The 16,213-nt window shown below is 39.9% G+C and overlaps 1 protein-coding gene across 2 annotated transcripts; it reads right to left on the reverse strand.

Annotated features, from left to right (window-relative positions):
• Positions 1 to 1,161: 1,161 nt before the first annotated feature.
• On the reverse strand, positions 1,162 to 15,786 carry LOC113079252 (UDP-GlcNAc:betaGal beta-1,3-N-acetylglucosaminyltransferase-like protein 1). 2 transcript variants are annotated; one of them, XM_026251477.1, is made up of 12 exons: positions 15,510 to 15,786; positions 14,899 to 15,015; positions 14,723 to 14,822; positions 14,155 to 14,219; positions 12,961 to 13,026; positions 12,383 to 12,478; positions 7,794 to 7,889; positions 7,597 to 7,721; positions 6,085 to 6,220; positions 2,676 to 2,744; positions 2,203 to 2,277; positions 1,162 to 1,633 (listed from the first exon to the last, which is right to left on the reverse strand). In XM_026251477.1, exons 1-12 carry the CDS (start codon positions 15,621 to 15,623, stop codon positions 1,553 to 1,555), a joined length of 1,140 nt encoding a protein of 379 aa, XP_026107262.1. In that variant the 5' UTR covers positions 15,624 to 15,786; the 3' UTR covers positions 1,162 to 1,552. The 2 variants fall into 2 exon arrangements, with proteins under 2 accessions (XP_026107262.1, XP_026107263.1); XM_026251478.1 differs by lacking the exons at positions 14,155 to 14,219; positions 14,723 to 14,822; positions 14,899 to 15,015; positions 15,510 to 15,786 and adding an exon at positions 13,184 to 14,093.
• Positions 15,787 to 16,213: the final 427 nt, after the last annotated feature.

A 16,213-nucleotide genomic window follows, 5' to 3' on the forward strand; every position in this document is an offset into this window, starting at 1 on the left:
ATTCATCTACAACCGTACTGTAAATAAATCTACTATGGTACACACCGCTGTGTATTTGTAACAGTCCCAAACAACAGTCTATAACTGTACAGAGATATCCTCAGATGTGTTGTATGCCACACGGAGAAACACAGAAATACCGATATATATATATTGAGTATGTGATCGCTCCACACGCAGCTCATGGCACGGCTGTCTCGCAGGGCGTGTGTCTCGAGGCGGCTGCGGTTATTCTGGGCTCTATAAACACCGCTATCAGATGATGCTGAGTCGCGCGCTGTTATTACGGCTGCACGCGCCTCGCGGGACACCGAGCACCGAATATAGCACCGTAACACAAGCACAAGACCGATTCAGATCGACTCCACGAGCTAGATACAAACAGATATAAAATACACATTCACTAATGATTAAATATTACTATGGTATCCCTAATCAAATGCAAACTAATTGTAAATTAAGTTCAATAAATAAATGTAATTTAATATTATTAATAACAACCTATTTGAAGGTATGAAGAAAGACAATAGTTACATTTTAAACAACAAAAGTGTGTTTGAGATGGTTGTGTGTCAGGAGATCCAGGGCTCTATCTACAGACATGTTTATTTGGGATGGGGTGTGTGTGTGTGTGTGTGTGTGACCGTTCAGATGAGCTCTGACCCTCCACCTACACACCATCCTAAATATTTACAGGCCATGAACTGTGACCTGACACACACACACACACACACACACACACACACACACACACACACCTTCACCTGAGACACACACACAGACACCTTCACCTGAGACACACACACACACGCAAATGCGCACACACGCGCGCGCTCCATCACCTGAGACACACACAGATGCAAAAGCACACAAACAGACAGACACACACACACACACACGAGCGTGGCCACTGACCTCAGATAATGTCTTAACGCAGCACACATTCCAGCGTCACACACACACACACACACACACACACACACACACACACACACACACACACACACACACAACACTCACACACACACAGAAATGAAGGACTGTTGAGAGGAAGAGAGATAAAACTAACCAGATCTGTCAGGAATGATTCAAATTTGCTGCTAACGCATACACACACACACACACACACACACGCAACAAAAACATGACAGAAACCAGTTGAAAATCCCACAATACATTTCAGAAGCATTTGAAACAAAATATAATACTAAAACAGTGTTAATTAAAACAATTTAAAATCCTGAAATAAAATATAAATAAAATGCCTATATTAGATGAAAACCTCATCTAATGAGAAATACTGGCTCAGCCGGGTTATGGATCATGAACAGGTTATGGTGTGTGTTTGGGGTAAACTGAAGAATCTGCCGCTCAATTTCTCTTCAATAATGTCTTAAACAGGGATCCAGCGCTCTCTGACTGCAAGAGGACCTGAATGAGAGCAGCCAGCAGCACACTCTGGTCAGTGTGATGGATGTGTCTGTGAGACAAGGGTTTGTTCTGAGCGTCACTCAGGAACGAAGGAGAACTACAGTGACACAGGCTTCAGTCTTCAGCTGAAGTGATAATAGTGAAGTCCCTCCTTCAGCTGCAGCGAGCGCAGGTTCTGCTCCAGAACTCCCTCGGTCATGTCCTGCACACACACACACACACACACACACACACACCTCTGAGCGTCAGTTAATGTGCTGTCTGTGTGGAGAAACAGCTGTGTGTGTGATAATATCAGTTTGATTAGCAGGGAAACACAGAGGATGATTGTGATTGATACGAGCCTCACAGTCATTTGGACCACAGCCTGAGTGTGTGTGTGTCAGTGTGTGTGTGTGTGTGTGTGTGTGTGTGTGTCTGCGTGTGTGTGTGGGCATGTTTTTGTATCATATCAGGACACAACTCTGTATAATGACATGGCTATGACACAGGTATTACAAGGAGAGGGTGACTTATTAGGACATAACCCATGTCCCCATTTTTCAAAACGCTTATAAATCATACAGAATGAGTTTTTTTGACAAAGTAAAAATGCACAAAGTTTCCTGTGAGGGTTAGGGTTAGGGTTGGTGAAGGGTGATAAAATATACAGTTTGTACATTATAAAAACCATTACACCTATGGGATGAACACACTTTACACAGAAACAAACGCGTGTGTGTGTGTGCGTGTGTGTGTGTGTGCGTGTGTGTGTGTGTGTGTGTGTCTCACCAGCTTCACACACACGATGAACGGCGGCGAGGCGTTTGTGAAGTGCAGCACAGGAATCCTGGGTTTGGGTCGTTCCTGAGAGACGTATTAAACACAGTATCAGACGGTTTAATGACGGTTATTAATAATCTCTCTCCAGTGAGTGTGTGTTCATCTCTTCAGATAAACTCTCTTCTGCAGGAGGTGACTGCTCCTCTGGTGATGCGTGTGCTTTCCTACACTAATGTGTCTAATGATGGATCTCTCAGGAAGTTAATTAGTCTCTGCGTGTACTTCTGCACACAGCTGACGGCTGATCTGTGTCCGAGCGTAACGCTGATTCATTACTAGCATTATATTTGCATAACTAATCACCACCTGCATCCTATGAAACTGTTCCCAGCTGTGGTTATGACTGTACTAAAGCAGATGTATGCGGTGTAATTGTAAGACTGACTGATCATGAGGAGATGGTGATGATCTGAATCACTCACCTTCGACTCCTCGTACGTGTAGAAGCCCTTCTGAATTTTGTTCTCGTCTACGTCACAGAACGCCTTCACCTGCGATCACGAACACAGACCATGAAGAACACCACAATACCTCTTCATTCACTGAATTATTAAACATTAATTAACTGAATATTAATTAACTACTGACGATTAATTCATTATTGCAGTGCAGTGGTGTTCTGGCTGGTTGCTAAGAGCCATTACTAAGGGATTACTAGACTTTCCCTTAATTATTTATAATTAATATTAACAATAATTACCACATTATTACCACAAATGCGAATTATAATTTAACTATGATTATTTATTTATTTTAGAATGTTTATGCCCCTTCAGTATTGTGAATATCAATAATAATGACATACTGTATATATTGTTTTCAATTTCAGTATTTTAAGCTCTTTTAGTGTTTCATAAGAACATTATTATTATCAATAATATATATGCAAAATGGATATATATATATATATATATATATATATATATATATATATATATATATATATATATATATATATATATATATATATATATATATATATATATATATACACACACACTGTATTTTAAAATCCATTTTGCATTTGCACCTGTATATACACAGGGAAACATCTCATGGTTACCTTTTGATCGGTTATCTTTTATCCTTTTATAATACCAGTAAAATATGGAGTGCCACAAGGATCCGTCCTAGGTCCCCTTCTATTTTCAATATACATGTTGCCCCTTGGTAATATTATTAGAAAATACGGAATTAGCTTCCACTGTTATGCTGATGATACTCAGCTATATATCTCAACGAGACCAGATGAAACTTCTCAATTATCTAAGCTAACAGAGTGTGTTAAAAATGTAAAAGATTGGATGACAAATAATTTTCTCCAATTAAATTCGGATAAGACAGAGATATTACTTATTGGACCAAAAAACACTACACAGAATCTTGTAGATTACAATCTGCAACTCGACGGATGTACTGTTACTTCCTCTACAGTCAGAAATCTGGGTGTTATATTAGACAGCAATTTGTCTCTTGAAAATCATATTTCCAATGTTACAAAAACTGCATTCTTCCATCTTAGAAACATTGCCAAGCTACGAAACATGTTATCTGTTTCTGATGCAGAAAAGCTAGTTCATGCATTCATGACCTCTAGACTGGACTATTGTAATGCACTTCTAGGTGGTTGTCCTGCATCTTCAATAAACAAGCTACAGGTCGTCCAAAATGCAGCAGCTCGAGTCCTTATCAGGTCAAGAAAATATGATCATATTACCCCAATTTTACAGTCTCTGCACTGGCTACCTATTAAGTTCCGTATCAGTTACAAATTATCATTACTTACCTATAAGGCCCTAAATGGTTTAGCTCCTGCGTACCTAACTAGCCTTCTACCACGCTACAACCCATCACGCACCCTAAGGTCACAAAACACTGGACTTTTGGTCGTTCCTAGGATAGCAAAGTCCACTAAAGGAGGTAGAGCTTTCTCACATTTGGCTCCCAAACTCAGGAATAGCCTTCCTGATAATGTTCGGGGTTCAGACACACTCTCTCTGTTTAAATCTAGATAAAAAACGCATATCTTTCGCCAAGCATTCGAATAATGCATCTCTTAAATTGTGAGTGTAGTTGCATCTGATCAAAGGTGCATTTTTATTCATTAGCTTGGGTTAAACTAATTTTACTTTGTTGGATCAGCAGCTATGCTAATGATGTCTCTATTTTGTTTCTATGTTTTGGTAACTAGGATTTACACAAGCTCCAGTCTGGATCCAGAACACCTGAGAAGAGATGATGCTGACCCTCAGAGGACCTCAGATGATGCTGACCTTGAATCAACAAACAGAACTAACAATTATTGCTAAATGTGTGACTTCATCATATAATAACTATTAATTAATAATATGAATAATGTTCATCGTCTAGCTGACCACGTCTTGTATTGATTTATCAACAAATCCTGTCAAACGTGCACAAACTGACAGTCACCACCATAAGCTACTACTAAATATTGTAGAAACATAATTTTCTGTAAAGTTGCTTTGTAACGATTTGTATTGTAAAAAGCGCTATACACATTAAACTTGAATTATAATAATATTTATATTATTAATATTATTAAATTTTATTTCAAAATTTAAGTTAAAGGGGGGGTGAAATGCTCGTTTTCACTCAATATCCTGTTAATCTTGAGTACCTATAGAGTAGTACTGCATCCTTCATAACTCCAAAAAGTCTTTATTTTTATTATATTTATAAGAGAAAGATAGTCTGTAACGATTTTTCCCGGAAAAACACGAGCGGCTGGAGGCGTGACGTGTGGGCGGAGCTAAAGAATCACGAGCGCGAGTAGACTTTTGTGTTGAGAGCGTTTGGAAGCTGTGACACAGATCCAGAGGCTGAAATTTAACAAGAGCAGCCATCAGCAAAGGTGTCTCCATGTGGTATGTACTGAAACTGTATATATTTGCTTAGCGGTTTTGGAAAATGACTAAGTTCCACTTTATGTCGTCTTTTTTTTCTTTTTTTTTTTTAAGCTGTACATGTGGAAAGTGCAGTTTGATAAAAACATCGTATGTTGTTTACTTGATGTGCTTACGCGCCGATAGCTAAGTTAACAACACAGAGATATTTGAAGCAGTTTTACTCACCGCCTGCGGTTCCAACACACGATCGTGACCCTTTTTCGTTGGGATTGCATCATCCTTAAGAAATAAACTATACGCAAATCCGTCGTCAAACTGGGCCTTGTTTGTAAAACAAGCATCTTCGAAATGCAGGGAACAAACACAAACACTTGCACAACTCCGTTGATGCTCTGTAAAAATAAACTCCATCCACTGGTCCCTTAATGCTGTTTCTCTTTTGGTAATCTGTGCAGGGTTGTCTTGCCCTGGCAACCAAAAACACACTTCTTTTGTGACATTTGGCGACGCTCTCGCTCTGATCAGTGAAGTCTGTTGTGCTCTCAGTGCTCTGTTATACGGGAGCGTGCGCTCTTCTGGCAGAAGTGCCTCAGGACCCATATAAGGAAATTCCGCTCCATCTAACGTCACACAGAGCCATACTCGAAAAAAACTTTCCGAAACTTGTGACAAACCGGAAGGAGTATTTTTGGAACAGAAAAACTCCTTCAAACGTACAACTTAATTTTTGAAACTTTGTCCATGTTTAGCATGGGAATCCAACTCTTTAACAGTGTAAAAAACTCAGTATGCATGAAATAGCATTTCACCCCCCCTTTAAACTAATTAATAATTTAATTAGTTTTTTAACTAATTAATAATAAGTGTTTTCATTTTTTTAAATAGTTTATACTGAATTATATCAGTATTTTAGAGTGTATTCTGATATTATAAACACGAGGAAGTGTCCAACGGTCCGTACCTTCTTCTGATTGGTGGGACTCAAGCTGCGGTAGAGTCTGCGTCCCTGTTTCCCAGCATTCCACACGGTGAAGGATTCCCATTGGCTGAGCACTCGCTCCTGCAGGAAGTGGACACGGAGATTCCAGATGGTCTCTCTGAGAGCAGAGGACAGGAGACGGTTAATGAAGTCTCTCTCTCTCTCTCTCTCTCACACACACACACACACACAGAGCGAGACTGACAGACAGCTGTGGACCGCTGGACCCACGGAGAGAAAATGAGCGGAATCCCTGAGTCAGAGGATGCCTGAGACCGATCACACACACACACACACACACACACACACACAGATGAAGTGACCCGTGAGAATATACGGATCCTTGAATATTTTTTCCACTGATAAACTGTACCAAAAACAACATTCAAGCTGAATGTGTCATGCAGGATTATAAAACACATGTTCTTTCACTGCATGTCTGGAAAATCATTTTTCAATGATGGAAATACATTTTAATTATTCATTAAATAATTTTGTAAGTTTAATTATAATAATTTTATATTTTAAAAGTCATTTCAGTCTATACATAAACAATACATAACTTGATTTATTCATTACTGTAACTAGTTTGATTCTATTTAGCTATTTGTTTATTTTTTAAGTCTCCTCAGTGTGTTAACTAATAACAACACAAAATATTATTTATTATTTGTTTATTTGTATTATAGTAATTTAGGTCCCTTCAGAATTTAAAATAATTTATAATGATAATAAGTTATTTATTCATTAATTGTTAATTATTTATTTTTTAGAGTACCTTCAGAATTTAAAATAACAATACAATATAAATACAATTAAATAACAAAACAATACATATTTAAAATAACAAATAACCAATGCATTTATTCATTTACTGTAATTATATATATATATATATATATATATATATATATATATATATATATATATATATAAAATATAAGCTTTTTAAAGTATCTTCAGTGTTTTAAATAATTAAAAATAAATAACACTAAATATTTATTTGTTTGTATTTATTTATTTTAGTATTTGATGTCCTTTCAGCATTTAAAATAATAATAATAATAATGATATTTATTCATTATTTTTATTTGAGTACCTTCAGTATAACAATACATAACTGTATTTATTCCTTTGTTGTAATTAATTAGATAATATTTAGCTTTTTTAAGTATCTTCAGTGTGTTAACTAATTAAAAATAATACTAAACATTATTTTTATTTATTTCAGTATTTTAGGTCCCTTCAGTATCTCAAGTAATTTATATGAATGTTACTTATTCATTCATTTGTAATTATTTACATTATTTTTAGTTCTGAACTTTAAATGCCTTCAGTATGTTAAATAATATTAATCCTAAAAATTAAGACTCATGAGAAAGCACATAAAAACAGACTGATAAACTGGACATCTCTGGACTGACAGCTGTGTCTGTAGATGTCACTGTGACTGACAGCTGTGTTGTGCTGCAGTGGTGAGTGTATCAGACTCACTCCAGCACTGAGTGAGTGGCTGCGTGTTCATGATAGCGATACACCAGCAGACACTCGTCCACGCGCATCACATGACCTCCTCGACGCAGACTCTGGTAGAAGAAGAGCAGGTCCTCAGGAACGCCCTGATGGAGAACCAGCTCAGATGAAGGACTGATCCAGAGCTTCACATCTGTTGAGCATCACAAGAGCCTCACCTTCCCTCCCTCGTCAAACAGACCCACTTCCTCAAACCAGTCACGGGAACAGAACCAGGTGGGCATGATGACCGTCGGCCCGTGAGACGTGTACACCTGACGCAGGACAGAAAGAAGCACTGCAGTGATGAAGAGTGACAGTTAAGACATCTAGAATGCTACAAAAGATTTCCATTTTAAAAATAAATGCAGTTCTTCTGAACTTAACATTCATTTGTGAATCCTGAAAAATAACGTGCATCACAGTTTCCACTGTTTTCAACACTGATAATAACCAGCAATGTTTCTTGAGCAGCAAATCATCATATTTTCATGATTTCTGAAGATCATGTGACGCTGAAAATACAGCTGCACATCACAAAAATCAATTTTAACAGATATTCACATTAAAATATTATGTATATAGGGTGCTTGGTGTCCATTTCTCATTGATGTGTTAAATTAGCTCCGCCCACAGAGAATCCTCATTGTTACAAAATATGTATCAAATATCAAAAATGTTCTGTTCTGACTGTCTGTGATTATTTTGCAGGATTTCAGCTTGCAGTCTGTACAAACCAGTCCTGCGTCTGGCAGATAAAACCATTAACATGTTCCCTACACTCTCTAAATCACACACACACACACACACTGGTCTAATGAGTTTACTTTGGCCGCGTGTGTTCAGACCGAGAGTTAATGATCAGGGAGAGCTAGACGCTCAGGACATTTAACACACACACACACACACACACACACACAATGAAAGATGGAGTGGAGTGGAGGGAGGAGAGAGGAATATTTCAATGCTGAAATCAGTGATTATCTTCAGGGCAAATAAACTAAACACTGCACTGGGATCTGAGTGCACTGAGGTGGGCGATGTGGACTCGAAAACACCTCCTGAGGTTTTCAGCTATTTATTGTGATAATGATATAAATGACGATAACTTCTATGCATCCACTGAGAGACCAAAAAAACCCTGATTATTTAGGGAGTAGTATTATCTTGCCTATTTTTACCAAAAAAGCACAAAAGCAATGTAGTTTCTGTTTCATAACAGAGAAACCCAACTGATGATGTTCCAAACCCCTAATATGGGTCATTCCACTTGTTTTGTTTTCGATACGATACCGATACTTCTCAACTGAACTTTTAAATGATGACATTTATTAACTTATTACATTACTAAGAGTAAAATGAGCAATGATACCCACATGTCTTTATATTTTAAATGCGTTTCAACATTCAATACGTCTATTTCAACATATGTTTACACATGGTTAACGTATGATTGCTGTAGTGGTAACCATGAACATCTACAAATACTACAGTTGAACTATGGACACTTTAGTAAAAACATGACTGATTTTCATCAGGGACTGCCAGTGAAAGGCTGTTTTTTATTCTGACAGTCAATGACTTATACCAACATTAGAGAATAAAACATGAACTATATGAACTTTTAACATTCAATATAAATGAATGTATTTGCACAAACTACAGGCTACAATTTCAGTTTATCTTGGTATAACTCAAACATACACGTTTTTTCCCTGTGTCCTGATAATCATTGTTTTGTGCTGCCGTTCCCCACAGACTGAATGCACTGTCAGGAGTGAGTGAACGCTCTGTGATGGACTGGTGTGTGTGTTCAGATGAGCAGGAAAATAGTTCCATCCTACACAATTATTCACTAACGTAGGTTATTCATCCAATTTAACGCATATTGTACGCATACATTTTTTTTTGTTAAATAAACAAAAACACTGGTAAATAAAACACACCTTAGCATCTGTATTTGTTTGAGTATTCACATCAGTATTGCTATATTGATATTTCAGGACTGATACACCCATGCTTAAGTGAAACCAGCTCTCAATGTAGAAGAATAAAAAGAAGATAGAGCCGCTTGAACTGATAAAACCTGAAGACTGTAAACACACAGTTATAACAACATATACTTCATCTGTGTAATTCAAACCATCTTGGGTATTTTTATACGAATAAAGTATATTCATAATGCAATGATAGTGGATATAGCCTTTATCATCATACAGAATGCTTGAAACAGTGATTTCTGGCTCATTCTGTGATATGAAACCATGTCTGGTCACAAAAATACATTATGTCAAACACTCGACTGATGTTATGAAGTGAATTTGGGGTAAAATATGTTAATAGATCTCTTTGTTGGACTGTAAACAGACTCAGTATCACACATGTGCTACAGGAGTCCATTTATTCACCGCTCAGATGTCGCATGTACAGCTCCAAACAAACCAGTTCCAGACTGGAGAGGCAGTGTGTGTGTGTGTGTGTGTGTGTGTGTGTGTGTGTGTGTGTGTGTGTGTGTGTGTGTGTGTGTGTGTGTGTGTGTGTGTGTGAGTGTGTGTGTGTGTGTGTGTGAGTGTGTGTGTGAGTGTGAGAGTGTGTGAGTGTGTGAGTGTGTGTGAGTCTGTCCGTGACACTGAGCTGGTGCGAGTGTGTCGTAGCGGAGATGTTACCCGCTGGACACTGTGTGTGTGTGTGTTTCGCTGCATAACCCCGTCTGGAATGTGCAAACACACCCAAGAGAAACACGACTCCCTTCTCAGTGAACAAGAACATGTGGAGGAGAAACTCCAGCAGAAAACCATCATTCAGAACTGATTTTAATGCAACATCTAAACCAGGCTGTCACGGTGTGCACCAGGTTGCTAGGGTGTCCTGAGTGTGCTGTAATTACTCTGGTTTTCAGGATGGCTGCTTGTTGCTGCGTGCACTCCCTGAGGTGTTGCTAGGATGTTTTGAGCGGTTGCTATGCAGTTGCTAGGGCACAGCAGAGTGACATCACAATGTTCTGGTTGTGTGTGGTGGTTGCTAAGGTGTTAGTGTTATTCACAGTGGTTGCTCTGGTGCTGTTAGTATTCCCTACAGCATTGCTAGGGTTTTCTGGGTGGCTGCTGTGATATTTCTAGAGATGTGTGCCAGGTTAGCCATTGGCCATTTCTATGCAATTCCAAGTGGGTTGCTATGGTACTGCTAGGTAGTTGCTAGGGTGCTGGGGGCAGTCCTTATGGCATTGCTAGGATGCTGTAATTGGTTGCTAGTGTGCTGCTATGCAGGTGCTAAGGTGATCAGAGTATTATTAGTTGGTTACAATAGTCTCCAGGATAGAGCATTGTTATGGTGCGTTCACACCAGATGAGAATGATGCGTTAATCGTGATTTACAGGTGAAGTCAATGCAAAGACGCGAACAGACATCCTGCAGTAGGAATGACATGGAGCGAATTGAGTGTTTTGTGCGTTTTGAACATAGACTGTAAAAAAAATATGGACGCAGTGTCCTTGACGTCACCCATAGACTCCTCAATAGTGGTTCTGAAGCCTAAAGTGTGCAGACCGGCCATCGCCATCTTGGCAGCGCGTCACCGCGCGACTCTCCCAGATAATTGAAAATGGCCAAAAAGGCGGGAGCTAATTGCTGAAGCCACACGATTGCCAAGCAGTGCTACAATATTCTAAATGTTGCCGGGCAGTGTTCTAATTGCTTGCTAGGCAGTTGCTAGGCAATGCTACAGTATTCTGAGTGGTTGCTAGGGGGTTGCTGGGGCAGTGCTGCAGTGTTCTAAATGGTTGCTAGGTGGTTGCTAGGGTGTTATTAGAATTTGATGTTGCATGTAAAACAGCATTTATACTCTCTCTCTGTTTGATGGTAATTGGAGTGTTTTGGGGATGATTTGGGAAGGTTCCACACAGCGATCTGACCTCACGACCCTCAGGATCCGTTTCCCGCCAGCGTGTGTGACGCTCTACACTCACGCACTGTTTCCGTGGAAATATCTGTCTTCAGCTACACATCCTGTTTCTGTGGTGACCCGCTGACCGCGAGGCACGCGACCCTCGAAACACAGCACGCCTCGCCTTTCCTCACACACACACACACCGAACACACACATCCTGATTACAGAGATCAAACGCACTGTCATGAAAGAGACACACTTCAGATCCCTTTCCTTCACTTCCTACATAAAGCGCACAATTTTCAGAAGAAACAAAATTACTTTCACCAAAACTTTCATAAATGTTTTAAAATCTCTTTTCATGATACAATTAATTTCCAAAACCAGCATTGGTATCAGTTACTGGTAACTAAAGCCAAAACTTAAAAATTATTGTAAATAAAGTTGAAACAAAATAAAATATCATTTTAAGTGGAAAACTAAACTTGAAAAAACTAAACAAAAATTTGAAATGTCCTGTCCTGGCAACGAAGGGAAATAAAATAATTCTGAATTAATTAAAACTGAATAAAATATAAAAACTAATAAAAAAAAGACAAAAAAGCAATTAATAAAACACACTAACATTAAAATAAAATAAAAACAAGGCAGGTGTTGATTGGGTGTTGAGATGTGGGCGGATCTAAATGGGATCTCAGATTGGATAATAAAAAAGGGGCGGAGTTTAAGCAGACTAAATGATTAGAGAAAAGCTCTTTATGGCAAACGATTAGACATTAACAGTTCCTAAAAAAATTGTAGAAAATCAAACTTGTAGTGATGCATCGTTCCCAATAAGATCAATAGCATGCATTAAGATGAATGTTGATTTGAGTGTGAGACCTGTGTGAGGAGCTGCTCTGGACTCAGAGAGTTGATCCACCTCGTGTAACGTTCAGTGGAGCCTTCGGGAACTCGACACACTTTACACCCCACGATCTGACAAAACACACACACGCGCGCAGGACTTTAGTGGCAAATACTTTTAACAATCAATGATGCATTAAAGTGATCTAAACTAACAGTGAAGACGTTGATGAAGTTACACATGGTTTCTACATTTGTAAATGTGTGTGTGAAGAGTAAAGACAGGGCAGATCACAACACAAACTCAGGTTACACCCTAAACACACACACTTTCACTACTCCGCCCCATTTCCTGTCATGTGATCAGTCCTGCTCTGTTTGTGCAGCACCGCAGCTCTTCAGTCTGTCCGCTGAGACCCGGGGTCAGAGGTCAAAGCAACAAACCCAGCCCTCAAACAACACTGTAGAGATAACGGCTGTCCCTCCTGCTGATGCCGCTGATGAAAATACACTTCTGTAACATTAGACAAGTCTCCACTGCCACTTCTGATCAGTTTAAAGCATCACTGATGAATGAAAGCACTGATTTCTTTAAACAGCGTGTCATCACTCACTGCGGTCGGATTCAGTGAAGCAGCTTCATACTGCAGTCGAACCCGCTGAGGCCTCATGATGTCATCCTGAAACACACATCATCATCATCATTATCATCATCACAAGATTACTTTAAATCAACAACACAAATATCTACAAGGACAACATGACTGCAGTGTCTTATTTTCAAATACTGAGTGATTTTTAAAGCAGGATCGGTTCATATGTGACACTATATCTCACAGTCTCCACCGGCGGATCATCAGGAGGAGGTTTATATAAAGCAGCGTTAGGTTGTCTCCCGAGGACTCTGTGTGTTTAAGTGCTGGCGGCTCTGGAGGAGAGCAGGATTCCTGGCGTTCCTCTGAACCTCAAGGAGAGCTGGTTTTGGCCTCTGGAAAAATCCCTCCGAAATAACCGGCCCTCATTCCTCAGACAGCAGCCGTAACGCCAGTGACGCACAGTAAAAACAACAGAACTAATGGAGCGACGTCTGTAGCAGTGTGTGTCAGGATCACAACCAGACACACACACACAACAGCAGAGAGAAGAAGAAATCATCTGGACTTCTCCATTACTGAGAGATTCCATCCAATCTCCAAAAACACCATGAACTCCTATAACGTTTTGAGTGAGAAACAGACTGGGACTCTTGATGGAGTCGATGGTTGTGTGTAAATGAGCAGCTTGAACACTCGACTGAACGTCTTCTTCTGCTGTGAGAGACAGAGCTGGACGTGATGGGCTCCAGCGGATCAGATCTGATTACACAACATCACGCTGAGCAGCACAACACTAAATCACTCACACAAGCGTAGATCTTCAGCTTTATCATCATCATCATGGACGCCGCTGCCAGCAAACACAGCACAAAACAACAGTCAAGGAAGTCCCCCAGTATGTGTCAATTTCTCATGAATTTCACACGCACCGCAGGGGACACACACACTCACACACTCGATCTGAAGCATGTGTTTCTGTACTGAGTTTCACAGAGACTCACTGGCTCTCCGTCGACATGAAACACAACAGAAGCCATCGTGACCCAACAAGAAGGTGGAATAGATTTACACACACATGAAGATGTTTACCTTCATTCACTGAGCTCCTCTGACATACACACCGTCATCAGGAGCGCATTTACTCTCAGGTGGTAGATGTCACACACACACGCACACACAGACACTCTCACACACACACACACACACACTCACCGCGTCCTGAAAGCAGAGGAATCGTCCGGAGCTCTGACGAACCGCCTGGTTTTTTGCAAATCCAACTAAAAAAAAATTACAAATAAATTATACAAAAATGTGATAATTCATATGTTTCTTGATTAATCTAAAACAAATACTAATATTGCATCTCTATCTTACAAGAGCGTAACTAAATAGTTCAATAGTTTTGGTCAATAACTATTTTAACACAGACACACACACACTAAGCATTAACACACTCTGCTGTCACACTCATCGTCTGTTTCTGTGTTAGATCTGCTACATTAGTTGAGTAAGTCCAGCGCTCTCTCTCACAGATTCCAGTGTGTGTGTGTGTGTGTGTGTGTGTGTGTGTGTGTGATGCTGAAAGCTCGGTATGCTGAACACGGAGAGGCTTTGAGTTCCCAACAGCAGCTAAACACTGATAAGAAACGTCTTTTGATTCCTGAAGCACACGGACCAAGTGTGTGTGTCTGTTTAACATCGCATGAGCTCCACACGTGTGTCATGATAACCAGGTGAATGTGAAGACAGAACACACACACACACACACACACACACACACCTCCGCGCGGGCTGGATGAGCTGTGGCCTGAGATCAGCATGGGTCGACCTCTGTCCTCGAACCTCTGCCTCCATCTCTCCAGCAGCTCTCGAGAGTTATCCTGACACACACACACACATATGAGACTGTGTCATAACCAGACCGTGTAGAGTGTGTGTGTGTGTGTGTGTGTTTACCGTGCTGCCGTCGTCGTAAACCGACAGCTCCATTGGGTCGGTGAAATCCTGCTCCAGTACGGCCTGCAGACACTCGTCCAGCCAATCAGACGCATTAAACACTGGCATGATCACCGACTGAACAACAACACAACACAACACATTAGAACAGAGGACTACAGAAGAGAATTAGAATAGAATAGAACAGAACACAACACAAAATGAACAGCTAAGACAACAGAATAGAGCACGGTGGAGTAAAACAGAACAGAGTATGGTGAAGAAAATATCAGCACAAGAGAAAATAGAAACAGAATAGGGAGCTTTGAAATAGAACATAACAAAGGTATAACAGAACAGAATATAATAGAATAGAATACACCAAAATACAGTACAACATAAAAGAATATTAGCACAACATAGTGGAAGAGAATAGAGTTCACTGGAGTCACGTTAGAACAGAACGAACAGAGCACAGAATAGAATACAATAGAATATAATAGATTTACCATAATGCTAAATCATGTATTACCACCCTTAACTACAAGTGTGGACATTTTCCACTAAAATATCACGAAAGCGACACAATATCACAGTTATTTGTATTCTCAGTATCATATGTATAAACTCACCACCGCGACGCTGACGCCATCTGTCGGTCCAGAGCGCTCGTGAGACGTGCTCGCGGTGCAGAGGCGCTTTGACTCGGGCTCGGAGTCTCCGCTGGAGCCGCGCGTGTCGCTCATCTCTCACACACACACGTACAGCGGTGCTCCAGAGCTTCTGTTCACATAGACGATGTTAAACCGGAGCTCACTGCGCTCTCGAAGCGTTAAATATGAACTGAGTTCGCCTGTGTTTCCGCGCACGTGTGCAGATGTGCGCAGGCGCACACACCACTTCCGCGTGAGGGCGGGAGCTAAGAGATGATTGGACGAGGGAAAACGCGGATATGCATTTGTTTCGACCGAACGGCTGTCACTCAGCTAGCGCAGCTTTGATTGGACGGAGGAGGAGGCAACGTCACACGTAACCCTATTTATTCTTTTACAAACAACGAATAACAAATAAATAAAATCTAAACTATTAAAATAAATAAAATATTTAAGACATCATCTAAATTAAAATAAATTACTGAAAAACTCATTAAAATACGACCATATAATTAAGAAATATAAATGAACTCACTCTCAAGTCGTTCAAACTGTAAGAACTTCGTTCCTCTTCAGAACACAAATTAAGACATTTTGAAGAAATCCGAGAGCTCCCAGCATAAAGGTTTGGTATGCTATACTGTATTACTAAATAAATAAATAAATAACTCTATTTAAATTAC

The sequence above is a fragment of the Carassius auratus genome, unplaced genomic scaffold (genome assembly GCF_003368295.1).
Source record: "Carassius auratus strain Wakin unplaced genomic scaffold, ASM336829v1 scaf_tig00027515, whole genome shotgun sequence".
NCBI classification, from domain to species: domain Eukaryota; kingdom Metazoa; phylum Chordata; class Actinopteri; order Cypriniformes; family Cyprinidae; genus Carassius; species Carassius auratus.

Bases quoted from the DNA above. Each gene is read 5' to 3' on its own strand.
- LOC113079252 (XM_026251477.1), bottom strand. From the start codon at position 15,623: ATGAGCGACACGCGCGGCTCCAGCGGAGACTCCGAGCCCGAGTCAAAG. The intron at 12,479-12,960 runs GTGAGTGATGAC...GTGTTTTGTCAG, and splicing joins CTTCACTGAATCCGACCGCA to ATCGTGGGGTGTAAAGTGTG. The intron at 2,278-2,675 runs GTGAGTGATTCA...TACGTCTCTCAG, and splicing joins ACACGTACGAGGAGTCGAAG to GAACGACCCAAACCCAGGAT.